At 42.8% G+C, this 26,240-nt stretch overlaps 1 protein-coding gene and 1 long non-coding RNA gene across 13 annotated transcripts in view; one reads left to right on the forward strand and one right to left on the reverse strand.

The window, feature by feature from the left end:
* The window catches only part of LOC113626185 (uncharacterized), a 77,576-nt gene that overhangs the window by 44,222 nt on the left and 7,114 nt on the right, over positions 1-26,240 (forward strand). The window contains exons 4-5 of one of the 2 annotated variants that reach the window (XR_003435079.1): positions 695-1,167; positions 19,256-19,318. This is a non-coding gene — a long non-coding RNA (uncharacterized LOC113626185). Of the gene's footprint in view, positions 1-694; positions 1,886-19,255; positions 19,319-26,240 lie in introns of those variants that run through there. The other variant, XR_003435078.1, reaches the window with a different exon arrangement.
* MRTFB (myocardin related transcription factor B) overlaps positions 1-26,240 on the reverse strand; it is a 281,537-nt gene that overhangs the window by 12,369 nt on the left and 242,928 nt on the right. For 9 of the 11 annotated variants that reach the window (XM_027117339.1, XM_027117340.1, XM_027117338.1 and 6 more), the window contains 7 exons: positions 16,475-16,609; positions 13,072-13,322; positions 8,257-8,389; positions 6,498-7,484; positions 4,937-5,074; positions 2,280-2,438; positions 1,879-2,016 (listed from right to left, as the gene is read on the reverse strand). In XM_027117339.1, the coding sequence (XP_026973140.1) occupies positions 1,879-2,016; positions 2,280-2,438; positions 4,937-5,074; positions 6,498-7,484; positions 8,257-8,389; positions 13,072-13,322; positions 16,475-16,609 (1,941 nt within the window). The remainder of the gene's footprint in view (positions 1-1,878; positions 2,017-2,279; positions 2,439-4,936; positions 5,075-6,497; positions 7,485-8,256; positions 8,390-13,071; positions 13,323-16,474; positions 16,610-26,240) is intronic. The other 2 variants (XM_027117346.1, XM_027117348.1) reach the window with 2 other exon arrangements.

The raw sequence follows: 26,240 nt of genomic DNA on the forward strand, positions 1-26,240 counted from the left end.
AACCCAGAAGGCAAGGAACCAGTCCTCTGGTTTCCCAAGGCATAAAGGCTGTGGTTTTTCTACCAGTAACCTCACCACTTAGCTTGACCCCAGAGTAAAAGCAGCAGGAAGAGGGAACTCATGCCCTCTAACCCCCTCCCCTCAGTGCAGACTCCTCATCAGAATATGACTCTTTCTAGTCACTCTTCAATGACTTCATAGGACTGCTTTTTGTGTTATAACCAGACTTTAGAGCTGTTATCTGTGGGAAGACTGAACTGGTAGCCAGTTCTTATCTTACTTACTTACTTAGCCAGTAGTGGAATTGGAAGTCCGAGTAAATGTATTTTAAAAACCTCAGAATCCCTGGACTTTGATGCTTAGTGGTATATAAAGAGGAACCACAGCTAGCTCCCCATCCGAACAGAACTTGACTCCCTCAGTCTAGATGCATGAACCAGAGACAAAGGGCAGGGATTCCAATCAGCTCTCTCAGGTTAAGGTGAGAGGATGATTCTCTGTTGTCGTCACACTGGTGAAGGAAATGGTACAGAGTAACCTATACGTCAGAGTCAGATTTGGAAGGATTTTCTTGAAGATATGTTCCTTCTGGATGGACCAAGGGGAGCACAGCCTAGGCCAGCACCATTTGTTTCACTTCTTTTTGCAAATATCTAAACCTAGTTTCTGAAATGTGGCTTTTCCTCACATATAGGGGCCCTGGCTGAGTCTGGAACTAAAGGAACGTTTTACAGTTAGTCACCTTCCTTCGGCGGTAAGTGGATGCGAAGAAGCACATGGAAACTGTCTGCTTCCTCGAGGAGGCAGTCTGCCCGGGCATCCTGCATGCCCTGTGTGAGTGTGCCACACCAGGCACTCTGGCCGCCACGGAGCAGTGTCTGCAGCTGCTCGCTGGCGCGACCACATAGGTCAAGGTGGCCACGGCTGCCGCTTGCGCAGAAGTGCTGAGTCCTTGGCCCTGCACACCCCCCTGCACGAGGAGGCCCCAGGGAGTTGCATGGAGACTGTGGGAGCGAGGGAAGCAGCACAACTCTACCGGTGCATCTGCTGTGGCTGTGAGAGCAGAAGGTCTACCTCTGATCAGCACACCTCTCCCTCCACTGTCAGCACCCGTGCAGTGGCATCAGGTTCACTCCCTGCATCCTCAGGTTCTTTCTTGAAAGTGAGGTGAGTTTTAAGCTTTAAGTAGGCAGCGAGCCCAGGAGGCGCGTTCAGGGTAAGGTCTGATGAGACTGTCCTTCTCGGCGCCCACCGGAGGCCAGGTGCTTCTACAAGCAGGAGCTCTATCTATCTTTTTCCATCTCTGGAATAGGTGCGGCTCCTATTTTATCAAAGCAACAAGGCAGGCTCAGAGGAGAGGGACGCACGGTTACGAGGCGGGAATCAGTACATGGCGGGGCCGGGAGGGCCTCAGTCTGTCCCTTCCGAAGTGCATCTGCTCAAGATATGAGCAGAGTTGCTTGCGTGAGCCTGCCTGCTGGAGCAGAGGGTGATGGGCAGTCTGGAAGGCCATCTGGGCAGGAGAGGGTCAGTTTGATGCTGGCCTGACAAATGGTGGCTTTAGAAAAGGGTCCTGTATAAAATACCTGCCCTGGTCACACATACACACATCTATCCCTAACACAACCCGCCTCTGGCCCCCAGGAGAAGTTAGCTAAAGACAAACACTGAAATTCTGAGTAAATAGGAACTGCAGGTTATGTGGCTGCTGAAAACCGCTGGGAGTCTCCGAAGTGAATGATGTTTTGATTTTAAATAGCATTTAAAAGGCAAGCAAGGCTACTAGTCATGAAACTTGTCTCTCTTGAGGCAAGTCCATCTTAGACCGGGGCTTCAAGCTGAAGAGGACCCACCCCATCAGAGCTGCGGCCTCCTTACCTCTGGAAGGGAAGACTGGGCACTGCGCGTCTGCTTGATGGCTTCCTCGTAGCGGGGAGGGTCTTTCGTCTTGGGGACCGGGCTCCCAAACAGAGAGTGCTGGACCGCAAACTGCTGGGGCGGAGGGGGCGAGCCGGGCTGCGGCAGACAAAGGAGGAGAGTCAGCCCGACGGCAGGCTGGCCCCCCGGGGATCCTGGGGGGTGAGGCTGAGGCGCTGGCGGGCCGGGCCACCCCCACTGTGCTGACGGCTAAGCTGGCCCGGAACAAGTCCTATCCCGGGACTTTCGGCTGTTTCCCCCTGTTAATGCCGACACTCAGCCGTCCGGGCCTGAAGCCTGGGACTCTGGGCTGAACCTGCGCCCTGTCTGTGCCAGCACCGCTGCCCCGTGGGCTGGGTTACCTTGTTGGGAGGGTTGGGGCCGTTCTGCAGGGAGGGAAGTGGCGTGCTTCTGGGTTGAAGGATGCTGCTGTTTGTCTTGTTGATAAAGGGCTGCTGCACCGCTGGAGCGGGTGGTCTCTGATACGGAAGCCCTGTATTGGATGCTGAGTTTGTGAAAACCTGTAATGAATAAATATTTGCCCATCAATTTGTTCTTCTGCTCTTCCTAATAAAGAAAACCACATTTTAGAACAGGGGTTCGGGACTTCCCTGGTGGTGCAGTGGTTAAGAATCTGCCTGCCAATACAGGGGACATGGGTTCAAGCCCTGGTCTGGGAAGATCCCACATGCCGCGGAGCCACTAAGCCCGTGCGCCACAACTACTGAAGCCTGCGCTCTAGAGCCCAAGTGCAGCCAAAAAAAAAAAAAAAATAGAACAGGGGTTGGCAAATGTTTTCTGTGAAAGCCACGGAGCATATAGTTTAGGGCCGGGCGCTGTGCAGCAGCTGCTGTAACTGCTTGCCCTGCCCTGCGGCCCCGACGCAGCCCGGATGAGAGTGAGCGTGGGTGGCTCAGGACAGCTCCACCTACAGACACGGGCGGGGCTGCGTGTGGCCCACAGGCCGCGATTCCCTAGCGTCAGTGGTCTCTGTCGTGGACAGCAGCGGGGACAGTGCGCTGTGGGCAAGCTCAGTATGATTCTCCTCATTTGCTCTCAGGGCTCTTTAGCTCATAGCTGCCAAGCCCACCTCTCTCTTCCAGCCTTGCTCCCAGGCGCCAAAGCCACACTTGTAACATTTACAAACACGCATTTGGGACGTCTCAAAGTTAATATGTTCCAAATTAAACTTTCCCCTTTCTTCCCACTGCCCCCAGCCTCTGCGCAAAAATAATTCTTGGTTTTGCCTTTATTTATTTTTGAAACTTAGGTAAAGGGAGCCCTCACCGCTCACACGTCTCAGACACACCTCCTGGGTCGGGACCTGTGGTCTGCTGTCCTGATCCGGGTCCTCACTAGCCATCACTGGAAAAGTGCCACTGCTGTCTACCTGCGCCCACCTGCCTGTCAGCCCTCTGCCATGACGACAGTCTCCACACACACACAGCGGCAATCGAGTCCCTCTCTTCTTTTTTGGGGTAAAATCCTCATCTTTGGCTGGCATGTCAACCTTCTCACTACCTGGCCCCTTTTCCATCCTAACTGAAAGGCCACACGTGCTGTGGCCACACTCAATTTTCCACTTTTCTGAAAATTTCTCCAAATCCTTGCAAGGCCTCATTTAAAATCTGCCCCCTTCTGAGAAGCTGTTTTCTGCTTTGTCAGGCAGAGGTGAGAACTTCTTCCTGTGGAATTACAAAGTGTGTTGTTTAGCTCCCATCAAGAGCCAAGGGTTTTAGGGCCTGTTGCAAATGTATGGCCATAACGTTGATTTTGTAACTGTATTTCACAGAACTGGTTTGCTCATAAAAATTTTAATATACTTTATACTACTAGTATTCTGAAAGAGAAAAACTTAACCTATATATTTTTACTGTAAATGTGTGTAAGTATTCCTTAAGCATGAAAGTGTGTGTGTGTGTGTATATCCCTCCAAACAATACAACTTCTCTGGGTGATAAGTTCTATAACTATCTTCTTCTTATTTATCCATCTATATGTTGTTTTTCTCTCTCCTCCCTCAAAGAAAACTGTCTTACCATTTGAATATTCACTAAGTTTCTTACTAAACTGTTATTTTTGGGCCCACCTCTAACTCCTTGCTCACTGCACTCCTCAGAGGAGATTCCAAGAGAGCATGTGTGTTAACATGACTGTCGCTGTCCCAAGAGGTCATTTCTGTCTGTTCCTCAAGTTGTTTTTGCCTTAGCCCAGAGTGTTCACGCCAGCCTGGGGCATAGCTACAGGTGTACCTCATTATCGGGGTTCTTTTACACTGAAGATTAAAACTCTGGGATTAATCATTCTCAAGGATTAAAACAGTAAGATCTACTTTTGAGGCCTTAAGATTTTTCTGGCGAGGAGATGGGCACATAGCTCCACCTACTGGATAAGAGGGAGTCTGGGTGACTTTTGGGGCTCTTCAGCAGAACTCTTAGTGGAAGTCCTGTAGAGGACACTGAGCCCTAGATCAGCACCATCATTTTAAAGATGGGGACAATGACACTCAGACGGTACATGAATCCTGCATAAGGCACAACACAGAGGAAGTGGCGAGCCAGAATGCCAGCCAGACCTAGGCCGCCTGGCTCTTAATCCCTGAGAGGGCAAACTCTTAAAAATATGTAAAGATCTCACTCAAGATAAACATTTCAACAAGTGTCTTTTTCACCTTCAAATACCTTTTCCCAGGGCACTTTTCTTCCCCCCCACAAAATGATTACTTTGAAAAGAAAATTTAAAACCTAGAAAATTCTATATATGAGGATTGAAAAAATAGTTTGGAAACTTCTTGGAAAAGGGGCTTAACTGTTAAGATGAGCTATCTTTTAGTAATAAGGAACTCTTTCTGCAGCCAAATGGCATCTGACCCAAAGCTAACCCGGTGGGAGATGGATCACAGAAAAGAACAAACAGGAGCTTCCCACGGAGGAGGCTCCGATAAAGATGCTTGTTGAACGTTCGGCGGATGATAGTACAAAAATCAGCAACAGTCTGTCACTTATTAGCATTCACCAACCTTTCTGACTTGCTGAGGTTGACTGAGCACATGTGGCGTGAAAGTGTCTTGTTTCTGAGGTGCAGCCTGGGCCAGGCCTGAGGACAAGGTGGCAGTTGCTATCTGAGTCTGAGCCTGGATGCCTGTTTGTGGTGGAGTCTAGGAGGGAAAAAAAAAAAATCAAATGAATTGTCAAAATCAAGGTTAGAATGAAGAGTTTAGATGTGGAGTAACTGGTCACTTGGGGATCACATCTAAAAAAAAAATAAGATAAAATGTTTATAGATACACACTCCAATTCATTGGCACATAAATTTGAACCTCTGTTTGAAACCAGAGAGTTAAACACCAGACCAGTTATTTCCATGCTCTTACTGTTTTCCTAAGTGGCTAAGATTTTCATTTGAAAATTTGGGGAAAATAGATGACTGAAGTCAAAAGAACCTATAGCAGCTCTACACATAATAAATAGGTCAGGTGTTATAATAATAATTTTAATAGCAGCAAGGAAATTTGTGAGGCCTGACTGTGCAAATTCCTGCTTTTAAGCTGCAATATGTGCTCCCTATGGGAGAGCCAGCCACGGGCTGGGCGCTCACAGGCCCAGAATAAAACGTAATTCCTGGTCCTCGAACATCAACTCATGGAAGAGCTGGACAGGAAAACAAATGTTTAGGAAAGCTGTATCACAGAGCAGACTTTCAGTTTCAGACACTCTAAAGATGAAACAGGGGAGTTAGGACTTCAGAACATGCCGAGGGCCCTTGGGTCAGGCCTCCTAACCCCGGGGGTACAAGACTGCTCCTCTCTGGGTGGTCAGGGTAGAGAAGCAGGACTCCAAATGGTTTCTGTGTACCGTGGCCCACATTTTGTTTAAAAAAACCTTCCATAATCGAGTTGCACAGAAATGGCTGCAGGCAATGCTGGCATGAAAGTCAACTTCATGCTCACCAGTGCTTCATCGTTTCTCAACACCAGCCTCACTCCTGAATCTGTGGTCGCATTCTCCTTAGTTTAGGCATCTTCACCTCAGCGGTGGCTTTTAAGAACTCCATTTAGGAGGCAGAGCACGGGAGTGGGCGTGAGAGCAAGAGCTCTGCAGTCCGAGGCCTCGGCTGGAGTGCCAGCTCTGACCTTGGACAACTTATTAAACCTCTGAAGCCCTCGGTTTCCTTTCTAGAAGGGGGCTTTCTCACTTGGGTCTTCTGGGAGAAGGGAGGATTAAAGGAAGCATGCCATCTAAAGTATCTGGTGTTGTGCCTAGAACACAGAAAGCACTCAGGACAGTAGCTGGCATCGTTATGAGAATGCCACTGGTATTTTAAAATGTCTACACACAATAATACTGTGCTGGGGTGAAAGGCAGCAGAAAGGGAAAAGCACCCCTTGTGTGTTTTTACTATATAAAAACAGTGCCAGCTGTTTGCGTTTGTGAATAACCCCCAACACGTGCACACGTTTCCTGCAACCGTGAAGCCTGACTTGGCTGCATTTAGGAAGCAGCTCAGCTCTGGAATCTCCATAAGCAATTCCTGGTCCATGCAAACTGTAAGGCAAAGGAGTTAGAAGACACACTTCACACCTGGAGTTTGAGGCTGCCTACTGGGAGCTGCACTGAGGTGACACCGGAGCCCTGGATGGACACGGGGAGCAGCAGCTGCGTGGTGTGCGTGGTCAGTAAAGCCTGTGGCTGAGCCACCCCGGCGGGCGGCTGGCCCTGGGAACTCACGTAAAACTGCGGGACGAGGCTTGGTGGCTCGGCCGGGGCCACGGGGACCTCTTGCTTGATCACTATGGCCTTTTTGGCAACGAGGGTCTGGCCGGCCACTAGGCTGGGGCCGTCGGGGACCAGGGCCTCGTCCTTGGCGGCGGGAGCGGTGCCGCCCCGAGCCTGGTCTGACTTGGGGACTGGAGGGGCCGGGGTGCTGGGTGGGGGCTCCAGTGGCCGCTGCTGCTGCCCTCGTTTCTCCACCTCCAGCTGCATCTTCAGAACTTCCACGAGCTTCTGCTCTTGTTCCAGTTTCCGCTTCAGCTCTTCGATCTGCTTCTCCTTCTCCTGGAGCTTGCGGTCCTTCTCGGCCGCGTCGAGCTCCAGGGTGGACAGCGTGCTGCTGGTGGGGCTGAGGCTGTCCTCTGTACTCGTGGCTCGCAGAGGCGACGAGCACAGGAACTGCGACGGGGACATCATGGTCATGATCTCGGTGAACGTGTCCGCCACGCTCGTGTCCTCGGCGCTGAGACTGGACTGTTCAGAGGGTGCGGGTGAGATGGGCAGCGGGGAGCTAACACTGTCCACGTGGGCTGTGCTGCTGGATCCAGCGGATGGCAGCTCTCCCTTGAAAGTGGAGCCTGAGCTGGTCACCGAGTTCTGCAGTGTTGTCACTGGCAGGGCCATGGTAACTTCTGGGTTACTGGGGACAATGGCAGATGTTGACAGGGCCACGATGCCACCGGTAGCAGCACCACCGCTGTTCATTTCCTGGTAGGGTTTCAGGCGTTCAATGAGGTCCAGTTTGGTGCCTGACACCGGAAGACCCCTTAACTTCAGTTCTGTCTTCAGCTCCGACACCTGAAGTACAAACAAACAAGATCTCTTTTTTCGTATTATGACCTTCTCACAAACCTTCAGTGCACTTTTGAGATGGAAAAGGTGCCTACATCTGTCAGACATCTCCGTATTACTACATATATGAAAGTGGGACAGTTCCTTTTACTTTTTTTTTTAACACACAAAAACACAGAGCTGTAGACCTAAAGGACTCGAAAGGCCAGTGATAAAGCAAGGGTTATTAGAGGGTAATTCCTTTACTATATCAAAAGATTACCAGAAATGATGATGCTAACAGTTACATTTATTGAGTAATTACACTGCCAGAAGTGCTTTACTCTTTCAGTTAATCTTCACATGAGGTCCAGGTATTATGATTCCCATTTTACAGATGGGGAGAGGGTGCATTGCTAGTGCAAGCTACCGCAGATAACAGAAGGCTGAGCGGGGGTAGAGCCCAGGAAGGATGGCCCTGGAGATCATGTTCTTAACTGTTACATTTTCCTGCTTCTCCCAAACTTGGCAATGAATAGGGAAGAAAAAAATCTGCTTCTGGAGTTAGGAGTGGTGTGATGCTTGCACATGGCATTTGCTCAATAAGTGGAGATTTATTCCTGGTCATTTTAAAGGAAACTTAATGGACGTAGAAAGAAAGTACCTCTATAAAGTTTATCCTATTGGTGGTAAAGGTGAATATCTATTAGGAACTACCTACACCTGCTAGGCAAATCTGGCAAATCATTTACATTTCTGCGGTACTTATGGGTGAAGAAACCCCACTTGCAATGATCACCTTTAAGTCATCCAAGCTAGAAGGCAGAGGCCCTGGCTTTCTCATAGGAGCAGATGTATTCTGTCTTGGTGTGTTAGATGTGGTGGTGTTCAAAGCTGGATTCCCACTGTTGTTATTCTTGTCATTGAGTGGCCTTCAAAAGAAAAAGAAAGTTAGAGTTTCTAATAACATAATTTCTGGGATTGACATTGCTCCTGCTAACAATCTGTTAACTTACGAAGAGAAAAATACCTGGTCATGGATTGGCAGACTCAATATGGTAGAGACGTCAGTCAAATTAGACCCCAGTCAAAATCCCTGCAGGTTTTGTGTGTTGTTTGCTTGCTTGGTAGAAATTTAGAAGGTGATTCAAAGCTTTATATGGAAATGCAAAGGACCAAGAACGGCCATGACAGCTTTGAAGTAAAAAAGCAAAGCTGGAAGCATCATACCACCAGATATCAAAATTTATGGTGATGCTGATGCAAGGACAGAACAATAGACAAATGGGAGAGATTAGAGAATCCAGAAACAAACCCCCAAGTACAAGGACCCTCAAGTCATCACAAAGGCGACACTGCAGTGTGGTGGTTCTTCTCATAAATGCTAATTAGGCTAAATTGGATATTCACACAGAGCAGAACAGGGCTTCTGATCAACCCCTACCCTCACACCATCCCAAAACCTAAATGTGATTGGAAAACAAACTTTGAGAAGAAAACTTAGGATAATATCTTCGTAACCTTTGATAAGCAAAGATTTCTTAGGACACAAAAAGTACTCACTAAAAAGGATATCTTTCAGAGGGTGAAAAGTCAAGCCCCGGGAGAAGATCTTGTAATACGTATTTCTGACAAAAGCCTCATCTAGAATACACACAGAAGTCTTGCAAATTAGTAAGAAAAAGAAAAGCCCAATGGGAAATTGGGAAAATCGTGAACAAGCATATCACAAGAAAGTATATCCAAATGGTCGATAAATATGTGAACAAGTGCTTAACCTCATTACGTATGAATTACAGAATAGATAACAATAAAAATTAACTGCTGCTGTCTGCCATCAGGAAAGATGCATCTCACAAACATAATGTTGAGTGGAACTGACCTATGGGATAGGAGTCAGGACAGTCGCTGCTGGGGGATGCGAGGTGGTGGTCATGGAACGGACAGGGCTCCGTTTCTTGATTTAGGTGGTTACAGGAGTGTGCTTGCTCTGGCATCCATTTTCACTTATGATTTATGGACTTCTCTACCATACACTACATTTTTAAAAGCTTATTTAAAAAATACTGGTGAATCTGTTGCACTCATTTCCCGAAACTCCTTTCCATGTCAAAGCGAGGTCCTCCCGACCCCTTCCGACTGTAATACTCCTGGCAACAATGGCATTTCCTTTTCTGGCTGGTTGATATTCATTAAAGAAAGGTGCACGTGGTGGTTGATACTGTACAGCCAATTCCAGTGCTGCCTCGGGCTTTACTGTCAGTGTGAGCTTTGGTACTGCAGCCAAAGAGACCCTGAATTCCGTGTTTTGAAATAGGGATCCAGGTCATGGTGCCTATGGGGCGAGGCCCACGGCTGGGTGAGCTTTCTCAGATGGGTTTTAGGAAGCCTGTGTTTGAAGCCAGTTCTGGCCTCGTCAACAGCTAATTCTTGACATACATTTGAGTCTTTTTAAACCTGACTGCATTTTGCTGAAATTAAATACTTGAAGTATTCGAAATGAAGTTTCTTGAAGTTTGGAGGAAATGACAAATATCTGAAAATGTATCACTATTCTTTCTAAAAATTCAACGTTTAAATCTTATTTTAGAATTACGAAAACATTTTATTTTAATCATTGTTTCTCAGCCTTATATTCATTACTGTCCCCCCGAGAAGCCTTTTCAGACATTTTTTCCCTAATCGCTCTCCCTATGAAATTTTAATACCGCAGATGTACTGCGCTTTTGTCCACATGCTATGTATGTAGGTCTATTCTTTATTAAATAAAAAGTGTAAAATTCCCTCCAAGGAACTTTTGCTCCTTTGCGAATGATAGGCTCTCCTTGAGAATGCGTGATTTAAATTAATTATTCTGTTCATGCTGTCTTTTTGGTTGAGATTCTACAATACTCTACTTGTTACTATGATTAACAGTACAGTGTTGAATTCAACTTTTAAAATAACTGAAATAAGTTGGTCTATTTTTTTCCCCAAATCAACCAGAGGGAAGAAAGGGGGATGGATGCCTGATGAATGTGATCACTGTGCAGCTGAGGATCCCGAGGTCCAGAGACCCTCCAGGACCCTTCCTTTCTGTCAGCGTGTGGCCACTCTGGGACGAAGGCCCCATGTCTTCAGGCTCTTGCTTCTTCCAAGATACCAAAGGGCTGTGTTATCAGTAAAATTCCACCACTGCGGGCACTAGAGAACTGCCACATTCAGTTTCTTGTATGGAATTTCGGTAAAAAGAAACAATGTGTTAGAAAATAACATCTCCATTTTTAGGGCCTGGAAATTAAACAAAACTGGCATTCCCTCTTTGGCTGGTGCAATAAGACACAAAGATGAGGCCTCCTTCTTCCTCCTAGTTCTTGGATCTTTTTGGATGATGCCTTCCTGGGGCAGGAGGCTTGGTTACTTCAGTGGCAGGAATGTCTGAGGAGGAGAGGGGGACTGAAGCCTTCACGGAAACACAAAGAACTTCAGAGTTCAGGTACCTCACACCTCAGATGTTTTCTTCCCATCTACAAAGTTGGCCCCATACAGACAATTTCTTGCATTACAGAAAAGACTATTTCATGGACAGACACCACCTTTTATGGGATTTGCAGTTAATTTTCCTCATCTGGGAAGGGGGTCAGGAATAACATCAACTCCTCTGAGGGTCACTGTGAGGAGGATGCTGAGCACACGCTCAGGCACCCAGAGTGGCACCTACACGGGAGCCACCGTTGCCGTTATCCTCACTGGTGCCCAGTGGTGGTGATGGTGGGGGCCGCCGCCCCGGGTCCTGGATGAAGCTGTAGAGCAGCGGTGGTTTGTCTCTGATACTCGTCCAGTTCTCTGGCCTTCCCTGGGTCCCTTCCAATGTCAACAGCTCTCTCAGGCCTGCTTGCTCTTAAAATAATAACATGCTACAAAAATTCTTTCTTCCTTCATCTCTGTGCCCTGGTGTTTTCGATTTAAGTACTTCACAGGAAGGCCTGAATGACTAATAGGTCTAATCTTCCTCAAGATATTTGTATCTTACAAGGAAAAAGTGAATTGATAATTATTAGCGTATGAGGAGATATTTCTTAAAGAGAAGCTTTTTAGTAAGTCTTAATCCTTTTCCACTCCTAGAAAATAGGGGCTCTCCATGGAGGAGTGCTCAGCCTACGTGTGGAAAACAGAAGTAAAGCTTCTATAGATCATGTAATCATAAACTGAGTGCACGGATCACAGAGTACCATTTTTCCCTGTCATGAGATTTTGGATCTTTTTCTAAAGTTCCTTTTCTCGAGTTGACTGTAAATATTCCTTTTTCCTGAAAAGTGAATGAAATGAAGGACAGAGTCCTTGCATTTTTATCTGTTTCCCAGAAAAGTGTACTGAGGATTTGTTATCTAGATATTTCCTCTAGTACATAATTAAAATTAGCTGTGCATGTCCTGCTATGAATTCAGTCTCAGAAATCGTCAGAACTTACTCCCTTCTGTCCCTCCTGATTGGGCTCAAACTTTGGAAACGTGTTCCTTCTTCACAGTTATCGCTCACCAAGACCTTTTACTGTCTTTTGAAACATCTGTCACCTGTTCCTGCCTTCCCATTATCAGGGCCCTTTCAACTCCTTGCGTCTACTTTACCGCAGAGTTTCTAACTGGTTTTCCTATGTCCAGACTCCCCTCCAGTACTGGTGTCAAACTGTTCTTTCATGCATTTTGATTTTACCATGCCACTGTGGCCCTCTGAAACATCCACTGTATCAAGATTAAAGTCGTCCCAACTTCATGTTCCTCTAGACATTGGCTCTACTCAAATCTGTCTTCCTCTTTTCTTAAAAACTAACCACATTCTTTATTCAGGCCTTTTTTCCTCACCATGTAATAAATAGGCATTGTTTGCTCTACACTTGCACTCAGATCATTCCTCTTTGCTTGGAAGGCTCCTCCCAAGGTTCAGGCCCTTTCCCATGTAAATATCCCGCCTTTTTCATAAAGCTTTCCCTGACCACTGCAGCCTCCAGCTTTTATGCTCCTCCTTTTTTTTTTTTTTAAACTGTTTATACCAGGTTTACACTTTTTTTTTTTTAAACTGTTTATACCAGGTTTACACTTTTTTTTTTTTTTTTTGCTGTACGCGGGCCTCTCACCGTTGTGGCCTCTCCCGTTGCGGAGCACAGGCTCCGGACGCGCAGGCTCAGCAGCCATGGCTCACGGGCCTGGCCACTCCGCAGCATGTGGGATCCTCCTGGACTGGGACACGAACCCGTGTCCACTGCATCGGCAGGCGGACTCTCAACCACTGTGCCACCAGGGAAGCCCACCAGGTTTACACTTTTTATGCTTTTCTCATAGCATCTAATACTATTCAGGTAAAGAACAGGCAGATCTTTCCTGGATGAATAATTGTGAAAAGTCATTTCTAACTTGAAAGGTTCAGAACCTGTTCTGGAGGACAAAAAATGGACTGGAAGGGAGGCTATTCTCACTGTGCTGACTTCAGACACTGTGTGAGCTTTGATGGTAATAAAATGAAAAGAATCACTGAGCACAAGTAAATCACAACATCCAACCTTTAGCAACTAATGGTCCCTCATCAACACCCACAGTCCACCCCGCTTTAAGGAGCCGGCCTCGACCCCAGCCCGTACTTGAGTGGCGCAGGCAGGATGGTCTGGTAGTTGTAGTGTTGCTGCTGCTGCTGGCTGAGGATCTGCAGCTGCAGGAAGAGCTGCTGCTGCTGGAGCAGCCGGGCGTAGTTGGAGTCCATGGGCGGCTCGCTCTTCTCCCCCTTCTGATCGGGCGGGATGTACTGGTGGTACTTCAGCTTCTTCACCCGGGGCTTCGGGTCCTTGCACTTTTTGCTACGGTGCTTGTCATTTGGATTCTTGGGATGGCTTTGCTATTTTCGAGAAAAAGACAGTAAGAAGATTCTAAGAGAATGCAATCCATTGTACTGTGTGCCTAACTGATTTGAAAGGAAAACGCAACGCACCTTGGAAATCGGTGTCGCTGCTCTGGAGAGCAATATACTAAATACATTTTAAGAGCCGTGAGAACATCCGAGTACTCCCTGTGACCAAAAATCTTGCTCCTAAGGACTGACTTCTCCTGATGCACTGGTCCCTTAGACTAAGGGCAAGATGCTCAGCTCAGCATTATCTATTCAAGTTCAACAAACATTTACTTTGGGTCTCTTGTGTAGATATTGCCGAGTACTTACATATACTATCTCCTAGTGAAAAACAGGTCTCACACTAAATATACAATAGGGAAAAGATTAAGTATACTTCACCATAACTATGTCATATTTTATGGTCATTAAAAAAAATCTATGGTGACATGTAAAAGCAGAAAAATGCTTCTAATGGGAATAAAGCAGAATATAAAGCCATGAATTTCTAAGGCAAATATGCAGAAAAAAGAATACTGAGTAATGTGAATTTTTTAAAAATTTTCAGAAATATTACATTTTTATTTTGAAAATGGGGTGTGAGACCCTGTCTTATGATTAAGAATCAGATGACTTTTCTGAGTTCTTTTCACCTCCTCCATTTATAAGTTATCAGATCACTTTCTACTTTTTAGTATTCAAATTGTAAGATAACTTCATCTGAAAAAAAAGTCCACCAACAAAACAAAACAGCACAAAACCACAAGGTATAGAAAATTATTTCTAAGATGCTTTAGGTAAAATACCCAACTTAGTAAGAAAACTTTGAGAAGTACTAAATTAAATATAGCTATCACTGTGATCATGTTATATAAGTTCACATTCAAAGAATTAGGACATTGCAAAAAAACCCAGAAAATAGAAATAAAGAAGAAAAGAAAAATCACCATATTCTATATATCAGAAATCGTCACTGTTAATATTTACTTTTTACTGCTTGGCCATCTCTCTTCAGCTGAACTGGCTTCCTTGTTCAGTGACGTTCAATTTTCTGCCCACAGATGTCCTCACAGCTACTCCCTCACCCCCTTTAGATCTCTGCCCAAATGTCATCTGCTTATTTGACCAGAGCACTCTACTTAAAACAGAAACGTCTCCCCTTGCTTCCATCCCCGATCTTCACCACCCGGCACACTCTGTGTTTTATGTCTGTTCACCTCCAGCTCCTGTCCAAGGCGGAGGTACTGTGATGTTTTCTTCACTGCTTTATCTACTCCTCGTACCCAGAACAGCACCTGGCTGGCACCTTCTGGTGCACACAGAAGGTGCTCTATAAATATCTGCTGAATTAATGAGTGATAAATGTGTATGCTAATTAGAAATCACTTGAATTATCAGGCACTTAAAATACATCACAATGTTAGACAATATTCTTGTCGCTAAAACAGCCTCCTCCTGCAATCTCACAATATTAATCAATTCACTGTCATCTGCTTATTTTATCAATAATAAATTTTATTTCTAATCTTTTCAGACTGATCATAAAATGAATGGGGTCTGGGTTAAGAAGGGTTGACTATAATTGTTATGTAATAAAACAAGACCCAGACACAGTCAAGAAGGGGACAGAAATATAATAACCAGCATTCCTCAGACTAAACTGGCTGTTAGCTGTTAGCCTGCACATGTCTATTCTCTTAGGACTGAGGATGGGAAATAGCTTTCCTCATAGAAAAACCCCAAAGAATTGTGGTCTGTTTCCTAATGTGTACCTATGCTTTCCTCTACTGGCAGAGTTCCCAGGATAGTCTACTCGACCCCTCGGTCTCACATTCTTAAACAATGCCTTTTGCTCTAGAACTAAAGCCCTCCTTAAAGACAGACACTAGTGAGGAGCAGAAATTCAGAGAGCAGGAGAGGCAGCGAACAAATTCTCAGTATCTGCAGGGAAAGACGGGTTGGCATTCGAACCCCCTTTGTGCTATTGGTGGGACATGCTGGGGGTTGTGGGAAGAGGAGGTAAGAGCTGATTTTACTGGCATGGTTACACTTGCCACCCTTTGGGATTTCTGGTGAAGACGGTGAAATACACTGGTACGTGCCCTGAAGGCATGGACACCTGGGCACACGGATGAACAAAAGCGCCTTCTCTCCAGGGAGGTCAGGACAAGCACAGGTCCTGGGGACGAGGGGAGTGAGGAACACGCCCCAGGCTAGCTGCCTTCCAGGAGTGCTGCAACGGCTAACTGGGAAGGAAGGATGAAGGCCAGACTGGGATTCGGAGACGGGGTCCTTCTGGCCTTGTCACTTCCTCACTTCTCTGGGCCTCAGTCTCCTCATCTGAAAGGTGCTGAGAGGCTTAGCTAGCTCTCTGAGGTCCTTTTTCAGTTCTAAAAGTTTGAGATCTGTGTTCTGCTAGTTTTGGCAAAAGTCACATCTGAAATGATTAAACTATTCCTCAGTTTGTAACACCCCCCCCTTTATTTACCGGTTCTAAATACACGTTAAAAAACTTAAAAAATGTATTATATATTGAAAATTTGAATCTTCCTCGGAACTTCTAACTGAATTATTTTGACCAAGTGAAATGCATGGAACAGTGCCACGAATCTGCAGCTTATCTGAAGAACAAATCCAGCTGTATCAGGCCAAATCTGCTAAATCAAAAAAATGTGTTTGCTTCTCAAAAACCTTTAACCTGTCACATATCTGCAGCACCACTGAGTTTGACCTTGTGTATAAAGCCCCAAATCACGTTACCATTACAGGCATCTGCTTGTGAGATTCACGAATCCCAAGTACTATAGATTGTCTCTCTCTCCCTTGTTTGTTTCATCTTAGTGGCCTGGGTGGAAGCAGAATAGGGAACTGCTGATAAAATGATTCCTAAAGTCTTTCTGCACTGCTGCAGTCATTTTATACAGACTGAATTTTGTGCTGTTCTTCTGTGACCATCGAATGAGAGGTCATTTGTTGAAGGTGGTGGTGGTTTCAGTTATGAAGGCCTGGGTGAGCAAGTCCTTCTGTGGTTTTGTTTTCAAGGCTTCAGGCTAAAAGGCAGGCCGGGCAACGTGGACACAGCCTTTGTCCTCTGTGCTCAGGGCTACACACCACAGTTGAAGGTAAAGACGCTCAAAGCAGCGTGCATGCAGGGTACCCACCTTCACCAGTGCTGGCCCAGGCTTTGCTGAGGACACGGTGTTGGTGGAGAGGACAGGCGCTGTGGACCGTGTGGGGGGCTGGTCTGCAGTAGGCGTTTTCAAGAATTCAGGAACTGCTGGGGACACTGAAGTAAACTGGTGGAAAAGGCAGAAAGGGGACAAGTCTGTGAAATCAATGACAGTGAAAAGAGAAAAACCAAAATTATAAAGGGGATGACCTCATTTTTTAAAAAGTCCACTAGAAAAGAAACAAAAGAAAAATATAGTGTCATGTCTTAGACCCAGATGGTGGAATAACATGCTTTACGTCCGTCGAGCCAATGATTTACTCTTTGCCCCGATAGCAATGAAAAGCTAAAGCTAAATAAGGCTAGATTGACAAAACTCTAGTGTTTTCTCAGAAATATGGCCAGAACTGTCCTTTTTTGGCAGAAAGAAAGTCCAAGACTCCTGTAAAAATGATCAAAACAGTACATGGTACTTGAAAGGTTTTCTTGCCCTATAGGTCACACTAATCCGGGCTAATTCAGATATGATATTTAGTCTGTGAATCCCTTCGACCACACCCCAGATCCACCGTCAGGAAGCCTCTGGTAAGAAAGCTTCCACTTCCTGGAGGCCCACTCCACGCATGTGTCCTTCAATGTGCTTTACAGCTTCTGCTCCCATCTCCAAACCTGACCAGCACTCTTGTCAACCATCCCATCGCCCTCCGCCCCTCCCATTTCTTGCAGCAGGAGAAAACCTGAAGAACATATTGATAGGATTGACCTATGCATTGACAGTCCCCTCACACTTAAAGCAAGAAGGGAATTCGTTGCCTAGGCCAAAATAAGCAGTTACTGAATCTCAACGTGGGGTCATATAGTAATAAAGGAAGCATCAACAACCCAACAGGCTATTCCCACTAGCAATCTTCTTTAAGTAGATTTTAAGTATTCACTTACTGGAAAGAGACAGTACTATTGTAATAAATCAGTTAAACGTTGCACTGATTGCTACTTGGACCCAACAGCCTTATCTTAAAGGAAAATGGCTTTATCATTTCCACTTCCCCGAACAACTGTCCAATTCATTATAATAATCAAAATCGGTTCTCTTGTTGAAGCATTTGGGTTTAAAAAATAGCAAACTGTATTTTCCCTCCTTAAAATAAATGACCTGAAAACTCAGAGGGCTATTAGCAGCAAGAAATATGATGCTTGGCACGTACTAGTTACTTAATAAATATTTGTTTAATGGGTGAATGGAAATTCCTGGTGGCGTTACTCATGCTGGGTCACGCCCTCTGGCCCCGCTGAGCCTGGGAGATGTGTGTGGGTGCAGTTGACTGTCCATGCCCATGTCGCCTCTCTCCCTGAGCTTTGTTTTCATTTTGCCACTGATTTCAATTTTAAGTAACTGTTAGTAAGTGTTGATGGTACAAAAAACTTGACTTTTTAAAGATGGCAATTTCATTTTCAAACAGAAATGAAGGAACTCCTCCACGAGTCTTGACACCTATGTTCCAAGGTGACTTCTGTCCCCAAACGGCCCCGAGACAGCCAGCTCCTCAGTAAACCTCCGAGATGTGCAGTGAACGATGATGGCCAGCTGATCCCTGCTTTAAGGGATATGGTTTTATGTTATTTGTTTTCCTTTCACTTTGTACTTTTTTTGGAAACGAGGATACTTATCTCTGGGTCAGTTTTCACGCAGGGTAAGAACATTCCTTGGCTATTAAATAGTTGGCATGTGAAGTAGAACCAGATATTTGAATTCTGAAATATAGATATGTATATATTTCCTTGCAAATAAATTCTACTAACCTGGCAAGCTATTTTTACCAGCCCAGCCCCTGCTGACTGATAATGATAGTAATGATTTATTGGAGAGCAGTCTTAATAATCTGAAAAATAACCCAGGTACGTGAATGTGGTATCAGTTGTAATATCTATGAAAATGTTTGGCCTGTATTTCTAGACTTTGCCTAACTGACTTCAACCTTGATTACTAATACTCCCATCTTATTAGCTTCTTTGGTATTTTAGTGTGACTCTGCTACCCAGAAAACCACAGACTTCAGCATAATACAAGAATAGCTCAACTGAGATACACTGATTGTTAACTTTACCTAATCTGAAGATAAATTCTGGTTAAAAAGGGAGAAGTATCTAAACGCTTCTTTACATTTTGCTGGTCTTTTTTATGTGCCTTAGAAAGGACCGCCCCCTGGCCCCGCCCCAATCTTAGATCATATCTAAATGTTAGAATTCTAGTGGCTAGAATTACCCCCGAAGTCTAAATAGTAATGTTGTTGAAATGATAGTATTCCAAAAAGGACCACAAGAATATCCAAGGCATAGAGGATACTACACTTATTTTGTTCCACAGTAAGTTGAGCAATATGTTAAAATCTTAAAAGAGTCCTTTAAATATGTTTAAATTGACACCAAGATCTAAATTCACCTTATGGACTATCAAAATTTAATCTCAAAATGATCTTTTCTCCAAAGAAACAAAAAAGCTTAAAACTGTGCTTTGTTTTACTGGCTCTGATACACTGTTCTCATCATAACTTCGTCTCATGACAACGGTTCTTTGTCATCATAACACCATGAAAGGAAATGTCAGGAAAACTTTGTTGTTTACCAGTGGATATTTATGCTTTAAATAAAACTCGAAAGCACTTCAAATTTTAAAGACTGATCTTTCTCTTATTAGAAATTACTATGGAAAAGTTCTGCTACAAAAGAAAAAAGAGCAAATGTTTAAGCTGATTAGAGTTTTATAATATTTCAGGTATCTGCACTGGCTCCTTCTGAAAAGATGATACATTTGCCAAAGACCAATCATTCTTCTCTGGTAAGTTCCTTTTTTATTAGAATTCCCTTATGCAGTCTAGAGGGATAGAAACTAGCTATTTAAAAACAAAACTTTTTTGTACTATAGATTTCAGATCTACAATAAATGTGTTTTTAATTTAGGATGTAGCAGAGATCTTAATTAAGATGGCAGAATGCAAATTAGAAATTCAAGATGCAGTTATTCTTTAAATATTTCCATATTCCAAACCTCAAATAAAATGAATGAGTTGAATACAAATCAGAAACATATGCTTTGTATATTTAGTGGATGGATATTTTACGTAAAATTCTAGCTTTGTTAAAACATATCACCTAGCATTACCCCTTGTTTCTGTAATATATAGTTATAAGTTTAAGTGTTTCATTTATAGAACAAATAGCTGAACATTAAAATCTACTGGCACGGACTTCCCTGTGGTTCAGTGGTTAAGACTCTGCACTTCCCATCAACAGAGGAATGGATAAAAAAGATGTAGTATACATATACAATGCAATATTACTCAGTCATAAAAAAGGAATGAAATAATGCCATTTGCAGCAACATGGATGGACCTAGAGATTGTCATACTGGGTGAAGTAAGACAGAGAAAGACAAATACCATATGATATCACTTAAATGGGGAATCTAAAAAGAAATGATACAAATGAACGTATTTACAAAAGAGAAATGGACTCACAAACTTAGAGAATGAACTTAAGGTTACTGGGGGGGAAGGGTGAAGGGAAGGGATAGTTAGGGAGTTTGGGATTGACATGTACACACTGCTATATTTAAAAAGGATAACCAACAAGGACCTACTGTATAGCACAGGGAACTCTGCTCAATGTTACGTGGCAGCCTGGATAGGAGGGGAGTCTGGGGGAGAATGTATACATGTATACATATGGCTGAGTCACTTTGCTGTGCACCTGAAACTATCACAACATTGTTTATCGGCTATACTCCAATATAAATTTAAAAGTTAAAAAAAAAAAAAGACTGTGCTTCCAATGCAGGGGGTACAGGTTTGATCCCTGGTCAGGGAAGTTCCACATGCCGCGCAGCACCACTGGCACAATAGCTAGTGGACTTTTAGTTGGTACTTGAATACCTGATTAGTACTGAGCCTTCATGTATCCCTCATTTTAAAAAATCGATTATTTTTAAAAATTGTGGTAAAATGTACATAACATAAAATTTACCAGACCATTTTAAAGTGTATAACTGTATGTCATTACGTACATCCACGTTGTTCTGCAACCATTACCACTATCCATTTCCAGAACTTCTTCATCACCCCAAACTGAAACTCTGTGCTCACTAAACAACAATATTCCATTCTCCCCTCCCCGCAGCCCCTGACAACCACCATCTACTCCCTGTATCTATTAATTTAACTACTCTCGGTATCTAATATAAGTGGAATCATACATTTTTCTTTCTGTGCTGGCTTATTTCACTTAGCATAATGTCCTCAAGGTTCATCCATGTTGTAGCTTGTGTCAGAGTTCCCTTCTTTTTAAGGCTGAATAATACTCTGCTGCATGTGAACCACATTTTATTTATCCATTCATTTGTCAATGGACACAAGGGTTACTTCTACCTTTTAGCTATTAAATAATAGCCAAATAGTAAATAATGCTGCTATGAGCATGGGTGTACAAATTGCTGTTCAAGTCCCTGCTTTCAGTTCTTCTGGCCATAAACCCAGAAGTGGAATTGTTGGATCTTATGGTAATTCTATTTTTAACTTTTTGAGGAACTGCCATACCATTTTCCATAGCTGTTTGCACCATTTATTTCACAATTCCACCAACAGTGCACAGGGGTTCCAATTTTTCCAGATCCTGCTGAGAACTTAATTTCTGTTCTTTTTGATATTCTAACGGTATGAGGTGATATCTCATTGTGGTTTTGATTTGCATTTCTCTAGTGATTAGTGATGTTGAGCATCATTTCATATGCTTGTTGGTCTTTATATATCGTCTTTGAAGAAATGTCTGTTAAAGTCCTTAGCCCATTTTAAAATCAGGTTATTTATAGTTTTTGTTGTTGATTTGTGGGAGTTCTTTATATATTCTGGATATTAGCCCCTTATCAGATACATGATTTGCCAATATTTTCTCCCATTCTGTGGGTTGCTTTTCACTCAGTTGATAGTGTGCTTTGATGCAGTTTTTAATTAATTAATTAATTATTTTTGGCTGCATTGGGTCTTCGTTGCTGGGCGCAGGCTTCCTCTAGCTGCGACAAGTGGGGGCTGCTCTTTGTTGTGGTGCACAGGCTTCTTATTGCAGTGGCTTCTCTTGTTGCGGAGCACGGGCTCTAGGCACGCGGGCTTCAGTAGCTGCAGCACACGGGCTCAGTTGTTGTGGCTCACGGGCTCTAGAGCACAGGCTCAAGAGTTGTGGCACATGGGTTTAGATGCTCCGCAGCATGTGGGATCTTCCTGGACCAGGGCTCGAACCCGTGTCCCCTGCGTTGGCAGATGGATTCTTAACCACTGTGCCACCAGGGAAGTCCTGCACAGTTTTTGATTTTGATGAAGCCTAATTATCTATTTTTCTTTTGTTTCCTGGTGTCATATCTAAGAGAGCATTGCCAAATCCAATGTCATGAGGATTTCCCCTATGTTTTTTCCCTAAGAGTCTTATAATTCTAACTCTTATGTTTAGGTCTTTGTCCATTTTGAGTTAATCTTCATATATGGTGTTAGGTAAGGATTCAACTTCATTCTTTTGCCTGTGGACATCCAATTTTCTTAACACCATTTGTTGAAAAGACTGTCCTGTTTCTATTGAGTAACCTTGACACTGTGTCTAAAATCATTTGACCATATATGTGAAGATTTATTTCTGGGTTCTTTATTCTATTCCATTGGTCTATATGTCTGTCTTCATGCCAGAACCACACTGTTTTGATTGCTGTAGCTTTGTAGTAAGTTTGAAATCAGGAAGTATGAGACCTCCAACTTTATTCTTTTTCAAGACTGTTTTGACTTATTTGGGGTCTTTTGAGATTCCATATGAATTTTAGAATAAATTTTTCCACTTCTGCAAAAAATTGTCCTTGGGATTTTGATAGGAATTTGTACCGAATCTGTATATTGCTTTTGGGTAGTACTGACATCACCATAATATTAAGTCTTCTAATCCGTGAGTGTGAGATGTCTTTCCATTTATGTGTTTGGTTGATTTTTTGTAGTGATTCCTTTCTCATTTCCTTTGTGTACATTCTATAGATATTTTCTTTGTTGTTACCATGGGGATTACACATAACATCCTAAAGCTATGACAACTTATATTGACACCAGCTTCAGTTATTTACAAGAACTACTTTACAGTTATGTCTCCCCACTTTATATTATGTCACTAATTACATCATTATATATCATGTAGCCATTAACATAGATTTATAATTTTTGTGCATTTGTTACTTAAATCCTGTAGAAAATAAAAAGTGGAGTTATACACCAAAATTACAATAATACCATTCCTTATATTTGTCGATGTATTTACCTTTACCAGAGGACTTTATATTTCTGAATGGCTTTGAGTTATTGTCTAGCATCCTTTCATTTCAACTTAAGGGCTCTCTAGCATTTCTTACAGGGCAGGTCTAATGATAATGAACTCCTATGATTTTTGTCTGGCTTTGTTGTTTTAATTTCTCCCTCACTTTTGAAGGACAGTTCTGCTGGATATAGAATTCTTGGTTGACAGTTTTTTCTTTCAGCACTTAGATATATCATCACAATATGTCTTCTGGCCTGCAGTGTTTCTGCTGAGAAATCCACTGATATTCTTACTGGGAGATTTCCTCTTATATGCGATAAGTGACTTTCCTTGCTGCTTTCAAGATTCTCTCTGTCTTTGACTTTTGACAATTTGATTTTTATGTGTCTCAGTGTGGATCTCTTTGAGTTTATTCTCTTTAGCATTCATTGAGCTTCTTGGATTTGTATATCCATGTCTTGCCCCAAATTTGCAAAACTTTGGGTCATTATTTCTTCAATTCATTTCTCTGCCCCTTTCTCTCTCTTCTCCTCTCGGACTCCCATAATACCCATACTGATCTGCTTGATGGCATCCCATAAGTCTCTTAGGCTCTGTTCACTTTTCTTCATTCTTTTTGTCCTCAGACTCAGTAATTTCAAATGACCTGTCTTCAAGTTTGCTGATATTTTTTGCTGTCTGAGTCTGCTGTTGAAACCCTCTAATGGATTTTTCAATTCAGTTAGTGTATTTTTCAGCTCCATAATAAAAAAAACCAATAATTTCTGTTGATATTCTCGTTTTGTTCATATATTGTTTCCCTGATTTCCTTTAGTTCATTGCTTGTGTTTTCCTTTAGCTTTTTGAGCATATTTAAGACAGTTAAAGTCTTTGTTTAGGAAGTCTGATGTGTGTGTTTCTTCAGGGATAGTTTCTGGAGATTATTTTGTTGCTTCGAATGGGCTGTATTTTCCTGTTTTTTGTATGCCTTTTTGTTTTTTGGTGGTGGTGGGGTGTTGTATCTTTGGTTTAAAATTGGGCATGTGAAGAAACATCCGCCTCACACAATCTTTGCAGACTGTTGTTGAAGACCTTCACTAATTTTATGGGCCTCTGGGCCTTGGGATTAACTCCAGGTGGAGGCTTAAGGTTTTGTCAAGTCTTTTCTGAGCATGTGTCCTGTCTGGGCCTAAGTGCATGGTTTTTTTGCTTGGTTCTGTTTATTAAATTTAAAAATTTCCCCTCATGCATGCCTGCTTTTAAATGTCTTAATTTCCCAGAGTCTCACCCTAGCTTCTTCTCAGGGCCTTAAAGAGTTCTGCTGCATTCTTTGGCCTGCAATCTACTGCCCTCAGGTGTCTGGGTCTGCAGTTCCTCTACAATTTTCACATGATGTGGCTCCTGCCACTACCTTCTACAGCTTCTGCTAGCCTGAGATCCAAACTATGCAATTTCCCCCATCTGAGTTCTGAGTCAAACAAGTCAGACACTAGTCCTTTGGCCAGTCCACAACAGGCCAGAATATTGCAAACAAATTCTGCTCTACTCCTTCCATCCTGAGGGAGGGAACTGGGTATTGGGCCACTTCCTCTGACTATGCCATGCTGGGAAGGGTGTGGGCAAGGGTGAGTGAAAACACCATGACATTTTCTACATTTTTGAATGTGGCTTTTTCTTGATTGGGTGTTTGGTTGGTGTAGATATCTGACTGGTTTTCAGAGCTCTTATAAATTTATTTTAGTCAGTCTGTAGTTTATTTAATGCTTCTGTGAGAGAATGAGGGCCTGGACCTTCCTATTCTGCTGTATTGTTGATGTGCAGTATCTTATATAGTGAGACACTGTTAAATATGCAAATACATGCACAAAAATCTCAATGTGAGCCTATTTATTTAGTACTTCTAATTTTTAATAGTTCAATTATAACCAATACTACAACTATTAAAATAATTCCACACGGCAGAAGGGCGATTAGTCAGAGTATCACCAACTACTCTAATCATTAATGAATTTGTTACTTTTGGTGGTAACTTCATAACATAAAAATTTCATTAATACTTTAGGATCAACTTTGGAAAACCTAGAGCCAAAGTCCACCTTATTTAATTAAATACAGTCCTCTTTATAAAGTTGTCACATATTATTTATTACATTCTCCAGAATCATGTAGAATGTCTATTACAACCTTTGTGTGACCATGCTGGTGATTCACAGTTAGTTAAAGTGACCATTAGGGGCCAGAATGTGGAAGCATAATGAATATTAAAATTACTGTTATTCATTTTTGGTAAGTGAATGATGTTACTTGAGTAGACTATATAGTAGAGAAAAAAATGTTATGTATGTTATTTCTTGGGTAATACAAATACCAGTTGTCACTATGAGTCATAACAGGATGAAACAGGATGATGTTCTGGAAAATAGTCTTAAGAAGAATCTCACACTGTTGGCCTAATAAGAACAAAGTCATTAGTTCAAATCCCCTGCAGGCCAGACAGATGCTTTTTCATGATATCTGCCCCCAGATAATATATATAAAGTAAGTCGTTCAGTGCCTGAACAACACTGAAGTAAGTGTAATGGCCAGCAGATGTTGGCCATTATTTATCATCATCTCAGTTATATTCAATAAAGATTTATTTATTAATAAATAAATAGGAAAGGGCTATTCTGCATAATGCACCATTTTAGGCACTTTTCTGTTGGTCACAGGAGAACTGAGTTAAGAATTGGGATGGAACACAGTTTCACAGTTAATGTTGAAAACCAGCTCAAAAATCTATTAATAGTGGCAGACTCCTCTTGATATATAAGTTATAAAAAGCATAACTGAAGGGGTAATCATAGGAATTACAGTCAATATCTTTGATATCCTATTCAGGCCTTTACTGATAAGTGTTTGTAATAAAAGTCTAATTTTGATTATTTAGTATATATGTACACGGCTTACATATTAGACCTTGCTTATTCTGTTAGCTTAAACCTAAAATTTCTCTATTATTTGGCAAAAGGTCATCTACCTGAAAGTTACTTGAAACGATGGTAAAAAATAGTTTGCCAAATTCTCCTAAGCTTGTCTTCCTGAAAATACACAGAATAAGTGTCCAAGAAGTTGCTTTCAGTACTACTTTGAATTTGAACACAGATCCTGTCAGATCATACTTACAGTTAAACATTTGGGTGTTTATAATAAATTATTAATTAAATGACTTAAGAAATCATTGAGAGAAAAAAATCCTCAGATTAAAAGGACCAGTGTCACAGCTTGTGGTACCCATGTGTGGCTTGCTGGTTTTAATTTTCTACAGCTTTCCATTGTTCAAGAGTTGCTTCAGCATAAAAATAAATTGAGCTCCAATATGTGATGTGTGTTTCATTAATATTTTGGCAAATTCCTTTCCAGCTGTACTTTGATCAGAATTAAAAAGATGAGAGGAAAGTCCAAGG

The sequence above is a fragment of the Aethalodelphis obliquidens genome, unplaced genomic scaffold (genome assembly GCF_003676395.1).
Source record: "Aethalodelphis obliquidens isolate GAN/ISIS:26980383/991018 unplaced genomic scaffold, ASM367639v1 scaffold18, whole genome shotgun sequence".
NCBI classification, from domain to species: Eukaryota; Metazoa; Chordata; class Mammalia; order Artiodactyla; family Delphinidae; genus Aethalodelphis; species Aethalodelphis obliquidens.